This window comes from Schistocerca gregaria, chromosome X (assembly GCF_023897955.1).
Source record: "Schistocerca gregaria isolate iqSchGreg1 chromosome X, iqSchGreg1.2, whole genome shotgun sequence".
In the NCBI taxonomy this organism is placed as follows: Eukaryota; Metazoa; Arthropoda; class Insecta; order Orthoptera; family Acrididae; genus Schistocerca; species Schistocerca gregaria.
In genome coordinates this window covers 198,192,703-198,215,410 of record NC_064931.1, presented here as the reverse complement: position 1 = coordinate 198,215,410, position 22,708 = coordinate 198,192,703, and the positions used below count along the sequence as shown (strand labels likewise).

Here is a 22,708-nt window from a genome sequence, read left to right as displayed (position 1 = left end):
AGAGCATAATGGAGCTGCTGTCAGCTTGTCTCTATCCTGCAGTGCAGGTGCCAAGAAGCTGCTCCCCTGGAAGATGACAGATTCACACCCTCATGATGAAGAAGGTATCGGGATTCATCAGAGCATGCAATGCTGTGCCACTCATGCAATGCTCTGCCACTGCACCAACATCCAGTGCCGATGGTCACATGTCCATTTTAGTCATAGCTGCCAATTTCATGGTGTTAACATTGGCATATGCATGGGTCATTGGCTGCAGAAATCCATCATTAGGAATATTCATTACACTGTGTGTTTAGACCCACTTTTACTGTTCCCGGCATTAAAGTCTGATGTAAGTTCGGCCATAGTTCACTACCCGTCCTCTTATACTAGTCTGCCCAGTCTACAATGGGCATCATTTGTAATGAGGGGTGGCCACCCAGCCCCATGACATCTGGACATGTTTTCACCTTGGTTTTGCCATGTCTTGTAGACACTCAACACAGCACTCCTCGAATACCCAACAAGTCATGCAGTTTCCAAAATGCTCGTGGCAAGCCTCTGGGCCATCACAGTCTACCATGATCAAACTCAGATAGATCATTCATCGTCCCCTTTCTACACATGCCCATGCATGTGTGTGACTTGCAGTCATTCTTCACCTGGTGATGCTGCTGTCACCTGGATGGGTTTATATCAATAGCAGGTCAGTGGTCATAATGTTCTTGCTGATCAGTGTAATTTTAACATGTAAAACTCTAGCTTCCTTCCTTTATGAATACTAATTTGTGCAGTTATAATCTAACTATGAGTGGAAACAGGTTCTCATTATGTCATTACTGATTATGACATGATCTGTGGTAACTAAGATAGTGAATACTGTCCTGTTTTCTTCTAGCTTATGGAGCTAAACAAATTGGGCTCATTATTAAGACACTAGACTCAAATGCAGAATGGACAAATTTAAAAATCTCTGTCCAGCTATCTCAAGTTCAGTATTTCATGGTTTATGTATAATACTTAGGGTAAGGCTAGTACAGTTTCTTGAACATGTCATGATGGATTCCTGGTATGCCTACAATAGTACTCTAATTACCTTGACAGTGACATGGTGTTAAATTGTAATATTCCATTATTCATTCATTCCTTCCCGCCTTTCAGCATGTTTTGATGAAGTCTCCCTAAATTTTTGAGATACCTGTTAGGGCATAATCATAACTGCATATTGTTCTTTCACTGAATACTTCACCCCCAAGATTTAACAATGTAAATGTCATATTTTTATTGTGATCTGCAGACACTGCAGTTTGTTTAGTAGACTGAATTTCCACAGAATAATCCTCTTCTATTTGGTGGACATCTGTGTCATTATTTGGTTTTAACAACATGATGCATGTACTGTCACATACTTATACACAGTAATTTGTAGTACATGTCTTAAGGAAAGTTAATATCACATATCAATAGTCACAGTATGCTTCTTTGAAGATAAGTGCTACACAGTTGATATCAATTTTTAGTCATATAAAATGTAGGTTCCTGAATTCTGGGCAAGCTACAGAGCAGTAAATGTGTAAAACTTTTTCACTGTGCTTCCATTAACAAACCATAATTCTATTAAAATTTTCATACATTTGGTTCTACACTCTGCATGGTACCTACATGGCAAAAATTGTATCTATCCAGTTAGCCTTAGTATAGAAGTATAGAAGTGTCAATGCACTGAGGTATCCCTTGGAAAGTTTTCACTTACTTCTATTGATGAGTATTATAGATGCTAGAAACGTAGGTGGTGGTGGTTAGTGTTTAACGTCCCGTCAACAATGAGGTCATTGGAGATGGAGCGCAAGCTCAGGTTAGGGAAGGATTGCGAAGGAAATCAGCTGTGCCCTTTCAAAGGAACCATCTGGTCATTTGCCTGAAACGATTTAGGGAAATCACGGAAAACCTAAATCAGGATGGTGGGAGACGGGATTGAACCGTCGTCCTCCCGAATGTGAGTCCAGTGTGCTAACCACTGCGCCACCTCGCTCGGTCTAGAAACGTATAGCTACTGGTTTTTTTCCTGCTGTCTGGTAGTTCTCTTGTCCAAATGATTGTATATGTAGACTTCATTTTCACCTCAGTGAACTCATTTTATATTCTTCAGTGACAGTCACACCCACTCAAGAGTTAATTACTATTTATTTTCAGTACATCATTATATTTGTCATATTGTGATAAATGAATGAACAGTGTAGCACTAGCCTTTTGTATTATCAGATAACTTCTTTGTACAACAGTATTGTGCGCTAGGCATAAATCAAATGAAGAAGCACTGTTTCAAACTGACTAGCCTTATGTTCAGACTGATGGAGGTTCCTGTCTTCATCTGTGCATCCTAACTTACTGTTTTTGTGGTTTCCCTAAATTACTTCAAGAAAATGCCAGGATGGTTCCTACCATAAGGCTACTGCCTGTCAAACTAGACCTGTAAGTATGTATGTTACTGTATATACGAATTACATATTTTTTGCTGTTCTTAAAATGTAAATACCAAGAAATGTCCAGTATATTTGTAAACCATGATCTACAGTTGAATAAAACAATGACAACTATAACTACTACTGATACCACTAGAGATTGCTCTACTTCTGACTTTGGATTTTAACCAACCATTGAAAAAAATTGGTAATAGCTGCTGCTTTATGGGTGTGAAAGTAGATTGTTAACACTTGAATATTTTTGTCTACAAAAACACTTACTTAAGTATGACAAATATTCATATTTCAAGGCCCTGAACAGGTTTTTTGCCTGCTGTATATTCAACTGCACTAGTGGTTACCTCTACTGCCTGGCACAACTTTCAGTCATTTGGAGTAACACCATAGCCTTCAAAACTTTGGTAAAGTCTGGAAAAGTTACAACCTCAGTTGTCATAGAAATGTTGAAGACTCTGTTTCAGACATTCTATTTCAGTCAAAACCAGGAGCCCTGAGTACTTTTGTGAGTAATGCTGCATATTCTTGGCCCATCTCTGCCTTCTCTGCTAGCCATCAAACACCCAAGTATTATTTCAGAGCTCAGTTGACAGCAACATTCCACCCAATATGGTACATGAACTGGGGTGGCTACACCTTTGCCATCAGTGGTTACTGTGGTGCATCAACAACATGATGAATGAGATGCAAGTAAACACACCAAATGCATATTGTGATACTTTTCTTTACTCACTGTCAATTCCCAAAGTTGAGTAATTACTCACTGTGTGCTGGAGGTGGAGACAATCACATTCTGTACCTGCAGAACCTGGTTCATGAAGCTGCAGTCTTTGCAGTAGGAGATGCATGTAACTTTAACTTGTGTTAATTATCAGTTAAGAATGCACTTTCAGCTTTTTGATTGAGAGAATGTGTTGTACACTGATACACCCTCTTCCCCTTCACACACCTTCCACTGCATGGTGTCCATAAACCTATTAATGACATGCTACTTAGGGTGAACTGAAAGGGTCATGTGCAATAAGATCATTTCTTGAGATAGTACTTGAGCCATCCCAGAAAACCTTAATTCTTCCTGTATGACAGATTCTTGTAACTATGTTACCATTTAAGAGTTTAGGAAAATAATTTGTATGTCATTTCACAAATACTGACATTCCTAAACTACTTCTACTACTATTGTGTTGGGCGTGATTCAACCACATTCACTTCACAATCATGAGAAATAATACCTCTGCCATGTCGGTGCGGTTCATGTAAGGATTGAAAAATAATGCCATTGATTTGTGTGAAAGCAGCAGCATATAAGCATTAATTGCTCGAATTCCATGGATACTTTCAATATCATCTGCAGATCTTTCCATGCTTATCAGTTTCCTTACATTTTTCTTCAGAGAAAAGCATTCTAAAAGTTCCATTTTCTGACCTGAAAATAATAATGGACAATATGTTACCGAGTGTAAAGACTTACCCTGTAACATAGCACACAAAGAAATGGTTCATTTAAGTACATGTAACATGTGAGTCTGAAAAATAATAGACATGATTAGTGTAAATGATCTTCTGCTTGTTATCATGCCTTGTACAATATATTAAATGTAGCAGAATATTCCACTAACAGGTCAGTACAGATGAATGAGCTCTAACATACATTCTTTGTTTCTAGAGAATTCATGCACATTATATAATTTTCTTATTACTCTAAAACAACTGGAACATGAAACAAAGTCACTGATGTATATATGGAGTGATTTTAATTAAAGTTTCAGTTTAAAATTGCTTTTAAAAAAGAACCACTTCTCAGAATGATGTCAAATTCCAATGGAATATTATCAAAAAAGGGCGAAACATTACGGCAAAAAAAAAAAATGGAAAATTTACCTCTAGATGTGACTGTATATGGCAGAATATGCAAAATAAAAAATGCAGAGTACATGGCTGTTCCTCAGTTTGTGTCTGACTCACTCAGCATGACTGACTCAATGTAGGATTGTGAATGCTGCAGTTAGACCTCTTTTACGAAAATGGTGACTGTGCACCTGAAGCTCTGCAGAAGTTCTGGACATTCAAGGGTATGAAAAAGACATTGGTTTGATGTCTGCTAAGGGTCTGAAGAGAATGATTACAAAATTCAAAAAGGCAAGTTCTTTCGAAGTGGATTGTGACAGAGGGAGGAAAACAATTGAGCTGATGTCAGTAGAAGATGTGGACACAGTGCTGCAGGAGGGGTCGAGCAGTGGCCTGCAGACATGTAGTGCACAGGGAATTACCTGACCTGTAGACATGTCTGTGGGCATGGTGCATAAAATTCTACAAAATATCCTGCATTGGTTCCATACAAAATTAGCCACATTACCTAACTAAAAGTGGTACAATTGATAAATGCGGAACTTGGCAGTCATGCACATTGCACAGTATGGTTGGTTTAACGTGCAACTCACACCATAGCCATCACATTGCAATTCATTTGTCATTTTTAGCCAAACTCATTTATGTTATGACACTTAGAGTGCCATCTAGTGGGAAAAATTTGTTAATTTATATTTTGTTTCCATAATGTTTCCCACTTTTTGATAAAATTCCATTCAAATTTTATGTTATTCTGAGTAATAATGAAGAAAGCAACTTTTGTGCAAAAGCAAGTATAATATTTCACAGTGTCAATAAATGGACACAATGCATTATATACCACAGTATTTACTTTTTAATGAAATTTCAGGCTGCCAATGGAAGTCAGAAACTGAGAGTCTCCTGAAATTAAAGGCACTTTTATGAGACACACCTTCTACAAGTTATCTGGGTAACTCAATTTTGAGGATAAAAACATCTTGTTGGTGCTATACTCTAGGAAATATTATTCATATTAAATACGTATTCTATCAAACATTGAATACACAATTTTTTACACCATTAATTTAGGAAAGGAGGAACTGAAACCACAGGAGCATAGGAAAGACTGAAAATGTTGCTAGCTTTCAGACAAATACTTGGATCCTTTAGCTAGAGTGCCCCCACAACACCTGCTTAGTATGCTGGATGAATACACAATACTGGAGGAGACATTAAGAATGTGACTCACGGCCACCAGCTTTAGTGAGTTCATGAAGAGCACAATGATGATGATGTGAGGAGTGAATTGGTTGGGGAGATGGGGCAGAATAGAGAAAAGGAAGGTGTGGATGCAAGATAGTGAAATTAGGATCCCGAGGCAGGGTGGAGACAGATGTGGAGAATTGCAGAGATTGGGGCCAGCAAAGTGTTCTGCAACTGGATCATCAGCAATATTCGTGGCCACAGTTTGGTGGTGACCATTCATTCAAGTAGACAGTAAGTTGTGAGCATGTTACCATATGCCAGAATCAAATTTTCACTCTGCAGTGGAGTGTGCGATAATACGAAACTTCCTGTCAGATTAAAACTGTGTGCCAGACTGAGACTCGAACTAGGAAGTCTTTACTCTAACATGAGATCACACTTGAACCAAACATTTCATTTTATCTCTGACTTCAGTTTTGTTTTGTTCATATACACACTAAAATATCTTATGAGATAAATTTAACATAGAACTAATGCAGAAGAGGCCCATGTGATACAGATTAATATTTTTCTGCAGTAGGATGCCACACTTGCTCACACAACTGATAAAAATTATCAAACTGCACTATAAACTGTTATTTCATCCACTATTTTTCAGATTTGGTCTTGTGTGACTCCTTTCTCTTCATAAACTCAAGGAAATAGCAGAAACTTATATATAATGAAGAAAGTATGGTCAAAATATGCTTACTTTTATAGAGTTTGTGAAATTAAATTGTTTGAAGGTATACTGAAGAACATTTACTGAGGTCTAATAAGAAAGTTGTGATTTATGCTGTTGACATGGGTGTTGGAATGTGGATGTATGTATGGTGGTGGTGGTTTGTGTGTGTGTGTGTGTGTGTGTGTGTGTGTGTGTGTGTGCAAGTCAAATTTTCAAAGAACATGGCAGTACCACCCCACTCATCACCATGATGTTGCACTCCCTCTGGCTTGAATGCATGCGCTGATTCAGTTGCAAATGGTGTCATGAAGCCATTGTATCCTCTCCTGGGGCAAGCTAGCCAATAACTTTTGTAACTGGCCCTTAATGTCCTGGATAGTGGCACTGGCACAGAGTTGACATCCAAGCCTTTCACGGGTAAGTGCTCTACCAACTGAGCTACCCAAGTACGACTCATGCCCCATCCTCACAGCTTTAATTCCACCAGTACCTCGTCTCCTACCTTCCAAAATTCGCAGAAGCTCTCCTACATACCTTGCAGAACTAGCACTCCTGGAAGTAGAGCACTTGCCTGCGAAAGGCAAAGGACCCGAGTTCGAGCCTTGGTCTGGCACACAATTTTAATCTGCCAGGAAGTTTCATATCAGTGCACACTCTGCTGCAGAGTGAAAATTTCATTCTGGAAACATTCCCTAGGCTGTGGCTAAGCCATGTCTCAGCAATATCCTTTCTTCCAGGAGTGCTAGTTCTGCAAGGTATGCAGGAGAGCTTCTGCGAAGTTTGGAAGGTAGGAGACGTGGTACTGGCAGAATTAAAGTTGTGAGGATGGGGCATGAGTCATGCTTGCGTAGCTCATTTGGTAGAGCACTTGCCCGTGAAAGGCGTAGGTCCTGAGCTCAAGTCTCGGTCTGGCACTCAGTTTTAATCTGCCAGGAAGTTTCATGTTACCTTATGACTTAAACATGTACATAGTCTGATTCTCTGACTATGTATGTGTTAAAGTCATGTAGTAACATTTGTTGTCACAAACTTGATGAGTCTATATGACTCAGTTTAAATACTTTGAATATAGATGTTCAACAGCTGAAATCTAGATCTGCAATAAAATGCAGATTTTATTTGTGACTGATTGCTGAATTCCCCTTCTTTTTTTGGCACTTTATAATAGATGTGTCTTGGTGCTAAGAGAGTCACAGACTACTTCACATTCCATAATTTTATGTTTCATGTTGAGACCCATGGAACATAATCTGCGAATGAATGAACAATTCATGAAACAAACCTGCAAAACAGGGTTGTTATTACTTATTTGAATAGTGTTAAAGGAAGGAAGATATTTTATAATGGTCATTTTGATAAGGCCGAGCTAGGCAGCATAGTGGTTAGTACATGACTCGCATTGAGAGGATGATGGTTCAAATCTGCATCCAGCAGTCTTTAATATAGGTTTCCTTTGAAAGGGCATGGCCAACTTCCTTTCCCATTCTTCCCTAATCTGATGGGACCGTTGACCACACTGTTTGGTTCCCTCTCTCAAATAAACCAACTAACAATTTTCATAAGTCTTTACTCTAACATGAGATCACACTTGAACCAAACATTTCATTTTATCTCTAACTTCAGTTTTGTTTTGTTCATATACACACTAAAATATCTTCAACAGGGAAAAATGAATAAATAGCCACATTATGCCTGTTATGAGATAAATTTAACATAGAACCAATGCAGAAGAGGCCCATGTGATACAGATTAATATTTTTCTGCAGTAGGATGCCACACTTGCTCACACAACTGATAAAAATTATCAAACTGCACTATACTCTGTTATTTCATCCACTATTTTTCAGATTTGGCCTTGTGTGACTCCTTTCTCTTCATAAACTCAAGGAAATAGCAGAAACTTATATATAATGAAGAAAGTATGGTCAAAATATGCTTACTTTTATAGAGTTTGTGAAATTAAATTGTTTGAATGTATACTGAAGAACATTAGTGAGGTCTAATAAGAAAGTTGTGATTTATGCTGTTGACATGGGTGTTGGAATGTGGATGTATGTATGGTGGTGGTGGTTTGTGTGTGTGTGTGTGTGTGTGTGCAAGTCAAATTTTCAAAGAACTTGGCAGTACCACCCCACTCATCACCATGATGTTGCACTCCCTCTGGCTTGAATGCATGTGCTGATTCAGTTGCAAATGGTGTCATGAAGCCATTGTATCCTCTCCTGGGGCAAGCTAGCCAATAATTTTTGTAGCTGGCCCTTAATGTCCTGGATAGTGGCACTGGCACAGAGTTGACATCCAAGCTGGTCCCACACATGTTCCACTGGGGACAGATCTGAGGACCTTGCTGGTCAAATGAGTACCTCAGAATAATGCAGACAGTTCAGAGAGACACTTGCCATGTGTGGACAAGCACTGTCCTGTTGAAAAATGACACCACTATACTGTCACTTGAGAGGTAACACGTGAGGATACGCCGGCCGAAATGGCCGAGCGGTTCTAGGCGCTACAGTCTGGAACCGCGCAGCCACTACGGTCGCAGGTTCGAATCCTGCCTTGGGCATGGATGTCTGTGATGTCCTTTGGTTAGTTAGGTTTAAGTAGTTCAAAGTTCTAGGGGACTGATGACCACAGCAGTTAAGTGCCATAGTGCTCAGAGCCATTTGAACGTGAGGATACAAGATGTTTGTGCCATCTGAGTTCCCTCAAAAGCCACCAGCCCTGACCTGAAGTCATGCCTGATGCCTCTCCACATCGTGATGCCAGTAGTAACACCACTGTGCTCCTCATTACATTGGAAGAATGGGACCTTTCCCCAGATCACCACCACACTCACTAACGGTGGTCATTTGAGGTAGTGCAGAACTGCAACTCATTGTTGAACACAATGTGACACCATTGACCAGCAGTCTGTGCTTCCTGGTCAGGCACCTCTCCAAATGCAGGCATTTGTGTTGTTGTGTTAACAACAGCTTATACATGGGATGGTAATTCCCTGGTCTTGCTACTGCTAGTCTCTGACCACTGATGTGGGATGACACAGAATGCTGAGGGCAGTCCTTTACTTGTTGTCAGATGGCAGATGCAGATTTACATCTACATCTACATCTAGGTCTACATCTACATTTATACTCTGCAAGCCACCCAATGGTGTGTGGCGGAGGGCACTTTACGTGAGACTGTCATTACTTCCTTTTCCTGTTCCAGTCGCGTATGGTTCGCGGGAAGAGCGACAGCCGGAAAGCCTTCGTGCACACTCGAATGTCTCTAATTTTACATTTGTGATCTCCTCAGGAGGTATAAGTAGGGGAGAGCAATATATTCGATACCTCATCCAGAAACACACCCTCTCGAAACCTGGACAGCAAGCTACACCACGATGCAGAGCGCCTCTCTTGCAGAGTCTGCCACTTGAGTTTGCTAAACATCTCCGTAATGCTTACCAAATTACCCTGTGACAAAACGCGCTGCTCTTCTTCGGCTCTTATCTATCTCCTCCGTCAATCCAACCTGGTACGGATACCACACTGATGAGCAATACTCAAGTATAGGTCGAACGAGTGTTTTTTAAGCCACCTCGTTTGTTGATGGACTGCATTTTCTAAGGACTTTCCCAATGAATCTCAACCTGGCACCCACCTTACCAACAACTAAATTTATATGATCATTCCACTTCAAATCGTTCCACACACATACTCCATTATTTTACAGACGTAACTGCTACCAATGTTTGGGGCTGTAATGGGCATGTTGCATGGTCCTAACTTGTGGTGGTCAGATATGGTCAACTATACCCTTAACGACGGAAATGCCTATCCTTTACGTTACCATGCAGTCCGACATCAGGCCACTGTCACATCCAAATGCCTGATGGATCTGAATGTAGCACGGTTTGACCAGGCAGCCAAATGGAGTTCCACAATGAGGCCACTTTCAAATTCTTTCAGATGCTAATAACGCTGCCTCACATGAGTATGTGGCATCATCGTGTCCTTCACATTGATTATTCAAAATCTTACACTGCTCAAACTGCATACCAGGTGTGGTAACAACATTAAACACAGACAACACTAGTGCACTGCAGTCACCATTTTTCCTGTCACCGAGAACTAAAACCCTAACTACTTATGTTCCGGCCAATGGTGTGCACATATATGATCTTTCATTGACATTAGACATTGTCTTCTGGGTGCTTCACGTTTTTGCTCATACAATGTGTCTGATACTTACTATGAAATTTATCTTCCTTCTTGTCGGTTTTATCATAGAGTGTGGCAGTTACAGCAATACCAATTATTACAACAAACAGTGACCTGAAACAGAAAAATGGTAAAAATTATAAATGCTTATCCTCATGTTTTCCAGAGCAGTTAAGCTGAACATTTATCGTACATCTCTTCATTATATATAAATACAGAATATGACAATTCCTTCTTTAATTATCAGTTAAACTGGACAGTTGGATATCAAACTAAACAAGCACTTTTTGAAAATATATATAGTACCAGTATCAATATTCTGCAAAAGACTCATTGTACTATGTTTACATATGCCTTTCCTGATGAGCAGGTGCAGTATCCTAGTGGATATCCCATCATCTTGTTGGAATGTAAATAGTATGAAGAAAATAAAATGGCCCCAGAGCGGCCACCAATAGTAGCCACCTTAAACTGATGTATATACGAAGTTAAGTGACCCATTACTAACCTGCACAGTGCCTTGTGATCATACTTTAACGAAACCTGATCATCAGTGTGAAATAATTCGTGCCAGGCATCATCACCAAGACATATATTATCATTTCTGACATACAGCTGTCATGAGTTTCCTTTACAAATGTCACATGTCTTATAAGAATTGTGACATTTGAAAAGGAAACTGTTATATTTTGAGAAGTAATTGCTGGGCTGTATTTATCTTCAGGAGGCAAAAAATTTAGTACTGCCAATGTGCACATAAAAGAAAATTACAGTATTCTAGCCTTGGGAACTATTAGTTTCTTCCTTGGGAAGGCAAGATGGACAGTTAGGGAAAGATAAAAAGGAAGGGTAGTTCACTCAGGACTCAATATGACATTCAGTCACCTGATGTGAGGATGAGAGGAGACCAAAATGAATTCTATAAGCAAACAATTAACACATTAGAAAAGCAAGTAGGAATACAGTCCACATTGCATTCCATGAGTAAAATTATTCAACACACGATATCTCATATATTGTAACACTTTGCACAGGTCTGTTGCTAACAGTGTTATAAATTAATGCATTACAGCTACTTATGTAGTATATTATCATTTAACTTGTAAAACAGATTTCTTTGTTTTATTGTTGGCAGATGTGTCAATTGTTTTATTAAAGTTTAATTGGTGAGCTCAAATTGATTCTTTATGAAGTAGGCTTACTCCTACAATCTGATAACCTATTTTGTATCTTTGAAAAAATGTTGCTCAGTTTTTCCTTGTTAATTGTACCTAAGTCAAGGAAAATGGTATCTACCTGGGAGCCTGTATCTAATATTTTCTGGGTCTCGTGAACAAATAAAGCGAGTTGGGTCTCATACGATCGCTATTTCCGGAATCCATGTTGAGTCCTACAGAGTAGAGTCTGGGTTTCCTTCCTGATGAGCAGGTGCAGTATCCTAGTGGAATATCCCATCATTTTGTTGGAATGTAAAGAGTATGAAGAAAAGAAAATGAGGCCAAAGCGGCCACCAATAGCAGCCACGCGAGCAGAAAACATGTTTTAAAATTCTACAACAGATCGATGTCAGAGATATAGGCCTATAGTTTTGCGCATCTGTTCGACGACCCTTCTTGAAAACTGGGACTACCTGTGCTCTTTTCCAATCACGTGAAACCTTCCGTTCCTCTAGAGACTTACGGTACACGGCTGTTAGAAGGGGGTGGGGGGCGGCAAGTTAATTCGCGTAATCTGTGTAGAATCGAATTGGTATCCCGTCAGGTCCAGTGGCCTTTCCTCTGTTGAGTGATTTCAGTTGCTTTTCTATTCCTTGGACACTTATTTTGATGTCGTGTGGTGATTTAGAGAAGGAACTGCCGTGCGGTCTTCCTCTGTGAAACAGCTTTGGAAAAAGGTGCTTAGTACACTCCTGGAAATTGAAATAAGAACACCGTGAATTCATTGTCCCAGGAAGGGGAAACTTTATTGACACATTCCTGGGGTCAGATACGTCACATGATCACACTGACAGAACCACAGATACATAGACACAGGCAACAGACCATGCACAATGTCGGCACTAGTACAGTGTATATCCACCTTTCGCAGCAATGCAGGCTGCTATTCTCCCATGGAGACGATCGTAGAGATGCTGGATGTGGAACGGCTTGCCATGCCATTTCCACCTGGCGCCTCAGTTGGACCAGCGTTCGTGCTGGACGTACAGACCGCGTGAGAAGACGCTTCATCCAGTCCCAAACATGCTCAATGGGGGACAGATCCGGAGATCTTGCTGGCCAGGGTAGTTGACTTACACCTTCTAGAGCACGTTGGGTGGCACGGGATACATGCGGACGTGCATTGTCCTGTTGGAACAGCAAGTTCCCTTGCCGGTCTAGGAATGGTAGAACGATGGGTTCGATGACGGTTTGGATGTACCGTGCACTATTCAGTGTCCCCTCGACGATCACCAGAGGTGTACGGCCAGTGTAGGAGATCGCTCCCCACACCATGATGCCGGGTGTTGGCACTGTGTGCCTCGGTCGTATGCAGTCCTGATTGTGGCGCTCACCTGCACGGCGCCAAACACACATACGACCATCATTGGCACCAAGGCAGAAGCGACTCTCATCGCTGAAGACGACACGTCTCCATTCGTCCCTCCATTCACGCCTGTCGCGACACCACTGGAGGCGGGCTGCACGATGTTGGGGCGTGAGCGGAAGACGGCCTAACGGTGTGCGGGACCGTAGCCCAGCTTCATGGAGACGGTTGCGAATGGTCCTCGCCCATACCCCAGGTGCAACAGTGTCCCTAATTTGCTGGGAAGTGGCGGTGCGGTCCCCTACGGCACTGCGTAGGATCCTACGGTCTTGGCGTGCATCCGTGCGTCGCTGCGGTCCGGTCCCATGTCGACGGGCACGTGCGCCTTCCGCCGACCACTGGCGACAACATCGATGTACTGTGGAGACCTCACGCCCCACGTGTTGAGCAATTCGGCGGTACGTCCACCCGGCCTCCCGCATGCCCACTATACGCCCTCGCTCAAAGTCCGTCAACCGCACATACGGTTCACGTCCACGCTGTCGCGGCATGCTACCAGTGTTAAAGACTGCGATGGAGCTCCGTATGACACGGCAAACTGGCTGACACTGACGGGGACTGTGCACAAATGCTGCGCAGCTAGCGCCATTCGACGGCCAACACCGCGGTTCCTGGTGTGTCCGCTGTGCCGTGCGTGTGATCATTGCTTGTACAGCCCTCTCGCAGTGTCCGGAGCAAGTATGGTGAGTCTGACACACCGGTGTCAATGTGTTCTTTTTTCTATTTCCAGGAGTGTATTTCAGCTTTACGCGTGTCATCCACTGTTTCAATGCCATCATCATCCCAGAGTGTCTGGATATGATGTTCCGATCCACTTACTGATTTAATGTAAGACCAGAACTTCCTAGGATTTTCTGTCAAGTCGGTGCATAGAATTTTACTTTCGAATTGTAGCTGTGTATCACCAGCGACCATCGCATCACGTGCGATGAACACATGGATGACCTCCACAAGAAAGTGATAGGAAGGCTGCAAGAACTTTATCCGTTCCTGAACCCGCACTCTGGAGCCCGCTCAAACTTCTAGTCACCATGTATATGAAGCTTGTACTCCCCATCTTCGAAGAAGGAAGGAGGATCAGAATTTAACGTCCCTACGACAGCGCGGTGGTTAAGGACGGAGCACCCCGAATTACGAAAGGATGGGGAAGGATATCGGCCGTGTCCTTTTCAGAAAAGCATCCCAATGTTTGCCTGGAGCAATTTAGGGGAATCACAGGAAACCAAAATCTGGTTGTCTGGACAGGTATTTGAACGCTCGTCCTCCCGAATGCGAGCCCAGTGAGCTAACTAAGCACTGTAGCACCTCACTCAGTCCCACAGTCCCATCTTCAAGTATGTGGGCACAGTATGCACATGGAACGGCTCCAAAGTCTACAGAACAGGACGATCACTCTCCCTGCTCTGGATCTAAAGTTTCGCAGCACTAGTAGTTTGGACACGCAACAATAAAGGATTAAACGGACAATAGAGAACCCAGTTATTACTGCAACCAGTCAGGCAGCGATGAGTCTATTCAGGTGCTATTCTGATACCACGAAAAAAGCCATTCTAGTCATTTCCGTTGCTATAAAACTTCATGAATTTAACGCTGATTCTGGCTGGACCTATTCTTGTATTCTGTCGACGTCATATCTGTTCTACATCTGTCAGTATTAGTTTAATTCTATCAGTGTTTGAAATGTATGTTTTTTGGGTTCAATAAATCGTGTCACGCAAACACATGAAAGTGTCCCTATCCGAGGGACGGATCATCTGTATCGCGCTATCACATCGTGCAACTCTGCTTCGAGATTTAGTTAGCATTTATCCAAAGACACTGGTAACATTTTGATTGGACTGGTGAGTGGGAGAAAGACACAATGAAACACTCATCGGTATAACTTGAAAACCAGTTGTCTTATCTCTCAGTGCTCGTCAAGGCGTAAACTCGAGTTAGTATAAATTAACATTTACCCCCAACCCAAGTGCTAAGAGTTGACTGACACTAGGTCTTCTGCGACAGCTGAGGTTGGTCATGGCTGGCTACATGTACAGAACGCTGAATGGGCTACCACATCAACAGCAGCCATTTGACATTCACTGGCGTATCCAGACTTCTCCATAAACTACAGTCTTAAGTGACACACGACCAAGAATGCCCTTGGTACAGCTACCATCCATTCTACTAGCTACATGCCTTCCCCACTTTATTTCTGTTTCAATCATATTTGTGTTCTCCAATGCAGGCTGTCCCTTAATACATTTGTTTTTCTGCACCCCCCCCCCCCCTGCTAATTCCCAACACGCGTACTCACAAGTACCCCGCGCTATTTACATCTACATCTATACACCAGAAGCCACTTTACAGTATGTGGCAGAGGGCACTTTGTGTACCATTGTCACTTCCCCCTTTTCCTGTTCCAGCTGCGAATGTTTTGCAGGAAGAATAATTGCTGGTAAGCCGCTGTGAGAGTTCGAATCTCCCTATTTTTACTTTCGTGGGATTTTTGCGGGATATACCTAGAAGGAAGCGATGTATTTGTTGACTCTTCTAGGAACTCACGCTCTCGGAACTTTAACAATAAACCACATCGTGATGCGGAACGCCTCACCTGTAGCGTCTGCAACTGTAGTTGGCTGAGCAAATCGGTGAAGCTTTCGTGCTTGCTAAATGAATGAGAAATGAAACGCGTTTCTCTTCTTTGGATCTTCCCTATTTTCTCTATCAATCTTATCTGGTATGCGTCTCAGACTGACAAGCAATAGTGGTCGAAAGTCGGTTTTGTCAGCTACTTCCTTTGTGGGTGGATTGCATTTCCTGAGGATTCTCCCACTGAATCTCAGTTTGGCATCTGCCTTACCTGTGGTCAGCTTTTTGTATCCACTAAGTCGTCGATATATACCGTGAAAGGTATTGGTACAATAACACTACCATAGGTTACGACCGTAGTTACTTTTATGTCTAAAGATTTCTGTCCTAATATTTTAAAACAAGTCGTACATATTACAGTTTTAGTTTGTAATCTTTTTTATAGCTTTCTGTTTTGTTTTTGTCTGCAGCATTTGACACAGAATAATACTTTTTTAAAAATAACAATAATTTAAGGTTGAGATATAAATAAAATTTTGTTGTTTTAAGAAGAATGTAAAGAGATGATAGGACAGATGAGAGATTTATTTTTTAGTGCCATCCCCAATTGTGACTGGTGATGAAGACCTCGGAATGGTTTCTTCGAGCTGTTGACCGCTAGTTACAACAAAATAGTTTATAGTTAGTTGTAGAGAAATGGTATTGCAAATCCTGTGCATCAACATCAGGTATTCATTCACGTACAACGTTGGGTGCTTTCTTGGGTAGATTTGCAGCACATTTACTCTAGTATTCGCTACCTGTAACTGTTATTTGACTGATGTGTAAAATCTCTCAGTACATTTCGGCATTTAATGTCTGATTCATAATTATAGGTATCTTATTTACTTTTACATCTCATCTTCCTCCTCCTCCTTCTATTCTTCTTCATTGTCGTTGTCGCTGTGGATGTCGCTGTCCACATTCTGGAGACCGATATTACGTTGCATATATGCATGCCTGTTATGTCGTGCACGCAGGTACTCTTCATGTGTTGTTTTCGAAATACTATATGTTAATGCATGGCCGGCCGCGGTGGTCTAGCGGTTAAGGCGCTCAGTCCGGAACCGCGCGACTGCTGCGATCGCAGGTTCGAATCCTGCCTCGGGCATGGATGTGTGTGATGTCCTTAGGTTATGAAACTTCCTGGCAGATTAAAACTGTGTGCCCGACCGAGACTGGAACTCGGGACCTTTGCCTTTCGCGGGCAAGTGCTCTACCATCTGAGCTACCGAAGCACGACTCACGCCCGGTACTCACAGCTTTACTTCTGCCAGTATCCGTCTCCTACCTTCCAAACTTTACAGAAGCTCTCCTGCGAACCTTGCAGAACTAGCACTCCTGAAAGAAAGGATCCTTAGGTTAGTTAGGTTTAAGTAGTTCTAAGTTCTAGGGGACTGATGACCACAGAAGTCCCATAGTGCTCAGAGCCATTTGAACCATTTTTTTTTTGTTAATGCATTTAATTGCGCCCATTGCTCTTGGTCTCTTATTATTGTGTATATATGCATGTTTGTTTCTGTGTAGTCTAAGTGTAGCGTATATCTATTGTTCACGTACTACCCGCAGAAGAAGATAGTAAGTTCTGGGGAACCTTCTTGCGAACATGTGCATGTAGGTGTCTGTCTCAGACTCACGCGGCACGAGTGCGTGGTACAACCTCCTCGCTCAGTTTAGAAATGTACCATACCGCGACTGAGATCGATATCTTTCATTCTCAGCCACTCCTTTTTGCCATGGAGGAAGTCGTACAGTCCTACGCCCCTTACTATTGACATTCCAGTCATCTTGCAACATACGCAAACGCCAATTTTTAAGGTGATATACCGTCTGTATCGGTATACCAGTTATTGTGTTTACCTTATCTAGTCTTCCCGTCTTCGACTAATACTTTGCAGCTCTGTATTTGATCGTGATACCTATCTGGCATATTCCGAGCACCACACACTGTGCGCCCGCGGAGGTGGTGACGAATGCTCCTAAGAGCCTAACTAGGACACTTCCCTCCCCTCGTTTTACCGATACTTTGTTAGTGACCAGGTTCAGTCCGTGTGCCAACGTGCTAGCTCCGAAGCTGAATGCTGATTCAAAGGGCGCACAGTCCTACGTCCGCATGACGGTTAGAGGTAGTATGTACTGTTTTGAATTTAGCCTCGTCAGTTTATGTAGTATTTTTCTGCTTTGTCTGTCGTTAGCGTTATGTCTTCGTGAAAATTCAATTTGACATCTATATGTACTCAAAGATAGCATGTAAAATGTGCTCGTTTGATGTTTGTGTCCCCTGTTTTAACCGAAGGATTCCTTTGGAGTGATCGTTTCAGTATTGTGTTATGTTGCTTTGTTTTCGGATATCCTGAGCCTGCTGTTGTGACGCCACTGCGTAATTTTTTGTAGTATTGCACTGGCTTTCTCTCGCATCCGGGCTCTGTTGTTTGCAGTGACTACAACTAATAGGTCGTCTGCGTAGGCGACAATTCCGCCTGAGCTTTCATCCCCATCTAGAAGTTGTAGGAGGGGCTCGATTGCTGTTCCAGAAGATGGCCGCAGATCGATACTCGAGGACAGCTTTTGGTAATTCTTTCTATTACTTTCCGGCTGACCACCTGCCATTAGCCTACTCGTTCTCTACAGTATTCTAGGAAACTGTTGGTGACCGATGACCTCAGCAGTTCGGTCCCTTAGGAATTCACACACATTTGAATAGTTCGGAAACTGTTGTTCCATTGCGACTGCGGTACGTAGAGGTGTCTTAACAAGTGCATAGGTTACAAAACGTAGTCGTTACTTTTACAGTTGTACCGGGTGATCAAAATATCAGTATAAATTTGAGTCGGGAGTCGGTCGGGGTGGCCGAGCGATTCTAGGCGCTACAGTCGGGAACCGCGCGACCGCTCCGGTCGCAGGTTCGAATCCTGGCTCGGGCATGGATGTGTGTGATGTTCTTAGGTTAGTTAGGTTTAAGTAGTTCTAAGTTCCAGGGGACTGATGACCCCAGAAGTTGAGTCCCACAGTGCTCAGAGCCATATAAATTTGAAAACTTAATAAACCAGGGAATAATGTAGATAGAGAGGTAAAAATTGACACACATGCTTGGAATGACATGGGGTTTTATTAGAACAAAAAAAAAAACAAAGTTCACAAAATGTCCGACAGATGGCGCTGGACAGAAATACGTCAGTGACTGCACATGACAATCGTGTATAAAAGGAGCTGTAATGAGAGAGAGAATCAGATGCGCCAGCAGTCGCAGCATGTTGACGTTACCTGAAAAGGCGCTTTTAGTGAAGCTGCATTATCAGAATGGGGAATGTGCTAGTTGAGCGTTACGATCTTATCGCCATAGGAAGGGGATTCGAACGGGTAAAGGTCCATTGACAAATGCAGCTGTGGCGAGAATGATTTCGAAGTTCGAAGCTACGGGTTGTTTAGACGATAGACCCCGTAGTGGCCGACCGAGCACAAGACGTAATGCTGCTGAGACAGTTCAGGAAGAAATGGAGACTAGCGGGTTCGTCTATGCACGGGGAAGTCAGCGCTCGAGCAGTCGCACACCGCACCGGCATTCCATACACTACTGTTTGGTTGGCACTGAGGCGTACCCTCAGATGCTATCCGTGCAAAATCCATCGGCATCATGAACAGTTACCTGGCGATTTAGTGAAGCGGAGGGCGTTTGCGGTGTGGGCGTTTCAGAAGATGGCGGAATATGACGATTGGTTGAGTAACGTGTTGTGGACCGACGAAACTCATTTCACGCTCCGAGGGTCTGTCAACGCCCACAATTGCAGAATTTAGGCTACCGAAAATCCTAGAACTGTCGTGGGAACTCCATTGCACGACGAGAAATTCAAGGTATGGGTTGGATTTACCACATCTATCGTTATAGGGCCTTTTTTCTTCGAGAAAATGCGTGATTCTGGTTCTGTAACTGCTACCGTGACGGGTGAAAGGTACGCCGATATGTTACAGAATCGCATTATCCCCAGCGTGGCTGATAAACACCTGCTGGGACGTACGATGTTCATGCAATATGGCGCTCCACCCCATATTGCTGACGCGTGAAAGATCTCTTGCGCGCGTCGTTTGGTGATGACCGTGTGCTCAGCCGCCACTTTCGTCATGCTTGGCCTCCCAGATCCGTGCGATTATTGGGTTTTGGGTTACCTGAAGTCGCAAGTGTATCGTGATCGACCGACATCTCTAGGGATGCTGAAAGACAACATCCGACGCCAGTACCACACCATAACTCCGGACATGTTTTACAGTTCTGTTCACAACATAATCCTCGGCTACAGCTATTGAGGAATGATGGTGGACATATTGAGCATTTCCTGAAAAGAACATCATCTTTGCTTTGTCTTACTTTGTTATCCTAATTATTGCTATTCTGATCAGATGAAGCGCCATCTGTCGGACGTTTTTTGAACTTTTGTAATTTTTTTCGGTTCTAGTATAACCCCATGTCGTTCGAAGCATGTGTGTCAATTTGTACCCCTGTATCTACATTATTCCGTGATTTGTTGTTTTCAAATTTGTACTGAGTTTCTGATCAGCCGGTAGTTTAGAAAGAAGAGTGTGCTGGGTACTCACCCCACGAGGAGGAAGGAGGCGGGCGGGAGCCAGGACTGCTGCACGTAGCACATCTGCGGGTTGACGCGCACGCGCGGCCTGAGGCCGGTGCGAGCCGTGTGCGAGTCGAGTGCGTCCTCCAGCGACAGCTGCACGTCTTCGGCGCCGCACGAGCGCGGCACACACACGCCCCAGTTGATGCTCGAGAAGCGCGGCACGCGGTGCCCCGGCTGTGGGCAAAGCGCACCGCTCAAGCCGGGCACTCCACAACTTACACACCAGGGGGTACAAAATTACCGGAACTATTTTTAGAAGCTATACATTTTCAAATTGTTTACAGAACAACCTTATCCTTTTCAAAATACTCTCAATTCAACTAATACGTTTTTTCCCACCGGTGCTTCTACTGGTTTTGTACTCATCTTTAAAAATGGCTGACATCTCCATCGGTGTCCTTTCATGCCCCTTGTCGTGCGTGGAAATAAGAAAAAGTCGCACGGAGCCTGCCGGCCGGAGTGGCTGAGCGGTTCAAGGCGCTTCAGTCTGGAACCGCGCGACCGCTAAGGTCCCAGGTTCGAATCTTGCCTCGGGCATGGATGTGTGTGATGTCCTTAGGTGAGTTAGGTTAAAGTAGTTCTAAGTTGGAGGGGACTGATGACCTCCGCTGTTAAAGTCCCGTAGTGCTCAGAGCCATTTGAACCATTTCGCACGGAGCCAGGTCAGGCGAGTAAGGTGCGTGGGGCAGCGGAACTGTGCCATTTTTAGCCAAAAACTGTCTGACAGAGACGGCTGTGTGTGCAGCTGCGTTGTCGTGGTGGCAGTAACCTTTTTCATTCCCTTCTTCCGTTAATAATAATGAGCGTATGGCATTGGTAGCCTTGAGACCCCTCGCGGGTCGGTTCGGCCGCCGCTCCACAAGTTCTTTAACGCCACTACGGCGACTTGCTAGTGAATGACGAAGAAAGACACACAACACCCAGTCATCTCGAGGCAGACAAAATCCCTCAGCCCGCCGGCAATCGAACCCGGGACCCCGTGCGCGGGAAGCGAGAACGCTACCGCAAGACCGCGAGCCGCGGACCCTTCTTCCTTTTAAAATTCGCTGAACCAGCTCCAAGATAACCCACTAATCTCTGTCAGTTGATCAATTGTCTGTCGACGGTCTGTGAGCACAAGCTTTGGAATTTTTTCAACATTTTTGTCGATTCGGGCAGTTGATGGACGTCCAGAATGAGGTCTGTCATCAATCGACACGTCCCCATGTCTAAATCGAGCAAACCACTCGTATACTCCAGTTTTTCCCATAGCGTCATCTTACTAAACTGTTTTCAACATCAAAACAGTTTCAGCAGCATTTTTACCGAGTAGAAAACAAAATTTCACAGCTGCACCTTGTTCTCTTGATCTTCCCATAGTAAAAACGAAACAAGAACAAAACAACGCTAGCAAAGAACAATCACTGCAGATGAACAAACCAAGCCAGTCCGACAACACAGGCGGTTTCTGAACTGGCAATCAGTTGCACTATACACGCCTAGCGACAGGAGTGCGTGATATACACTCCTGGAAATGGAAAAAAGAACACATTGACACCGGTGTGTCAGACCCACCATACTTGCTCCGGACACTGCGAGAGGGCTGTACAAGCAATGATCACACGCACGGCACAGCGGACACACCAGGAACCGCGGTGTTGGCCGTCGAATGGCGCAGCATTTGTGCACCGCCGCCGTCAGTGTCAGCCAGTTTGCCGTGGCATACGGAGCTCCATCGCAGTCTTTAACACTGGTAGCATGCCGCGACAGCGTGGACGTGAACCGTATGTGCAGTTGACGGACTTTGAGCGAGGGCGTATAGTGGGCATGCGGGAGGCCGGGTGGACGTACCGCCGAATTGCTCAACACGTGGGGCGTGAGGTCTCCACAGTACGTGCCCGTCGACCTGGGACCGGACCGCAGCGACGCACGGATGCACGCCAAGACCGTTGGATCCTACGCAGTGCCGTAGGGGACCGCACCGCCACTTCCCAGCAAATTAGGGACACTGTTGCTCCTGGGGTATCGGCGAGGACCATTCGCAACCGTCTCCATGAATCTGGGCTACGGTCCCGCACACCGTTAGGCCGTCTTCCGCTCACGCCCCAACATCGTGCAGCCCGCCTCCCGTGGTATCGCGACAGGCGTGAATGGAGGGACGAATGGAGACGTGTCGTCTTCAGCGATGAGAGTCGCTTCTGCCTTGGTGCCAATGATGGCCGTATGCGTGTTTGGCGCCGTGCAGGTGAGCGCCACAATCAGGACTGCATACGACCGAGGCACACAGGGCCAACACCCGGCATCATGGTGTGGGGAGCGATATCCTACACTGGCCGTACACCTCTGGTGATCGTCGAGGGGACACTGAATAGTGCACGGTACATCCAAACCGTCATCGAACCCATCGTTCTACCATTCCTAGACCGACAAGGGAACTTGCTGTTCCAACAGGACAATCCCGTGCCACCCAACGTGCTCTAGAAGGTGTAA

At 43.8% G+C, this 22,708-nt stretch overlaps 1 protein-coding gene across 1 annotated transcript in view; it reads right to left on the bottom strand.

The window, feature by feature from the left end:
• Window positions 1-22,708, bottom strand: part of LOC126297845 (O-acyltransferase like protein) — a 359,960-nt gene that overhangs the window by 47,269 nt on the left and 289,983 nt on the right. The window contains exons 4-6 of the mRNA XM_049989097.1: window positions 20,205-20,413; window positions 10,453-10,535; window positions 3,695-3,888 (exon numbers count right to left, since the gene is read on the bottom strand). Of these exons, the coding sequence (XP_049845054.1) occupies window positions 3,695-3,888; window positions 10,453-10,535; window positions 20,205-20,413 (486 nt within the window). The remainder of the gene's footprint in view (window positions 1-3,694; window positions 3,889-10,452; window positions 10,536-20,204; window positions 20,414-22,708) is intronic.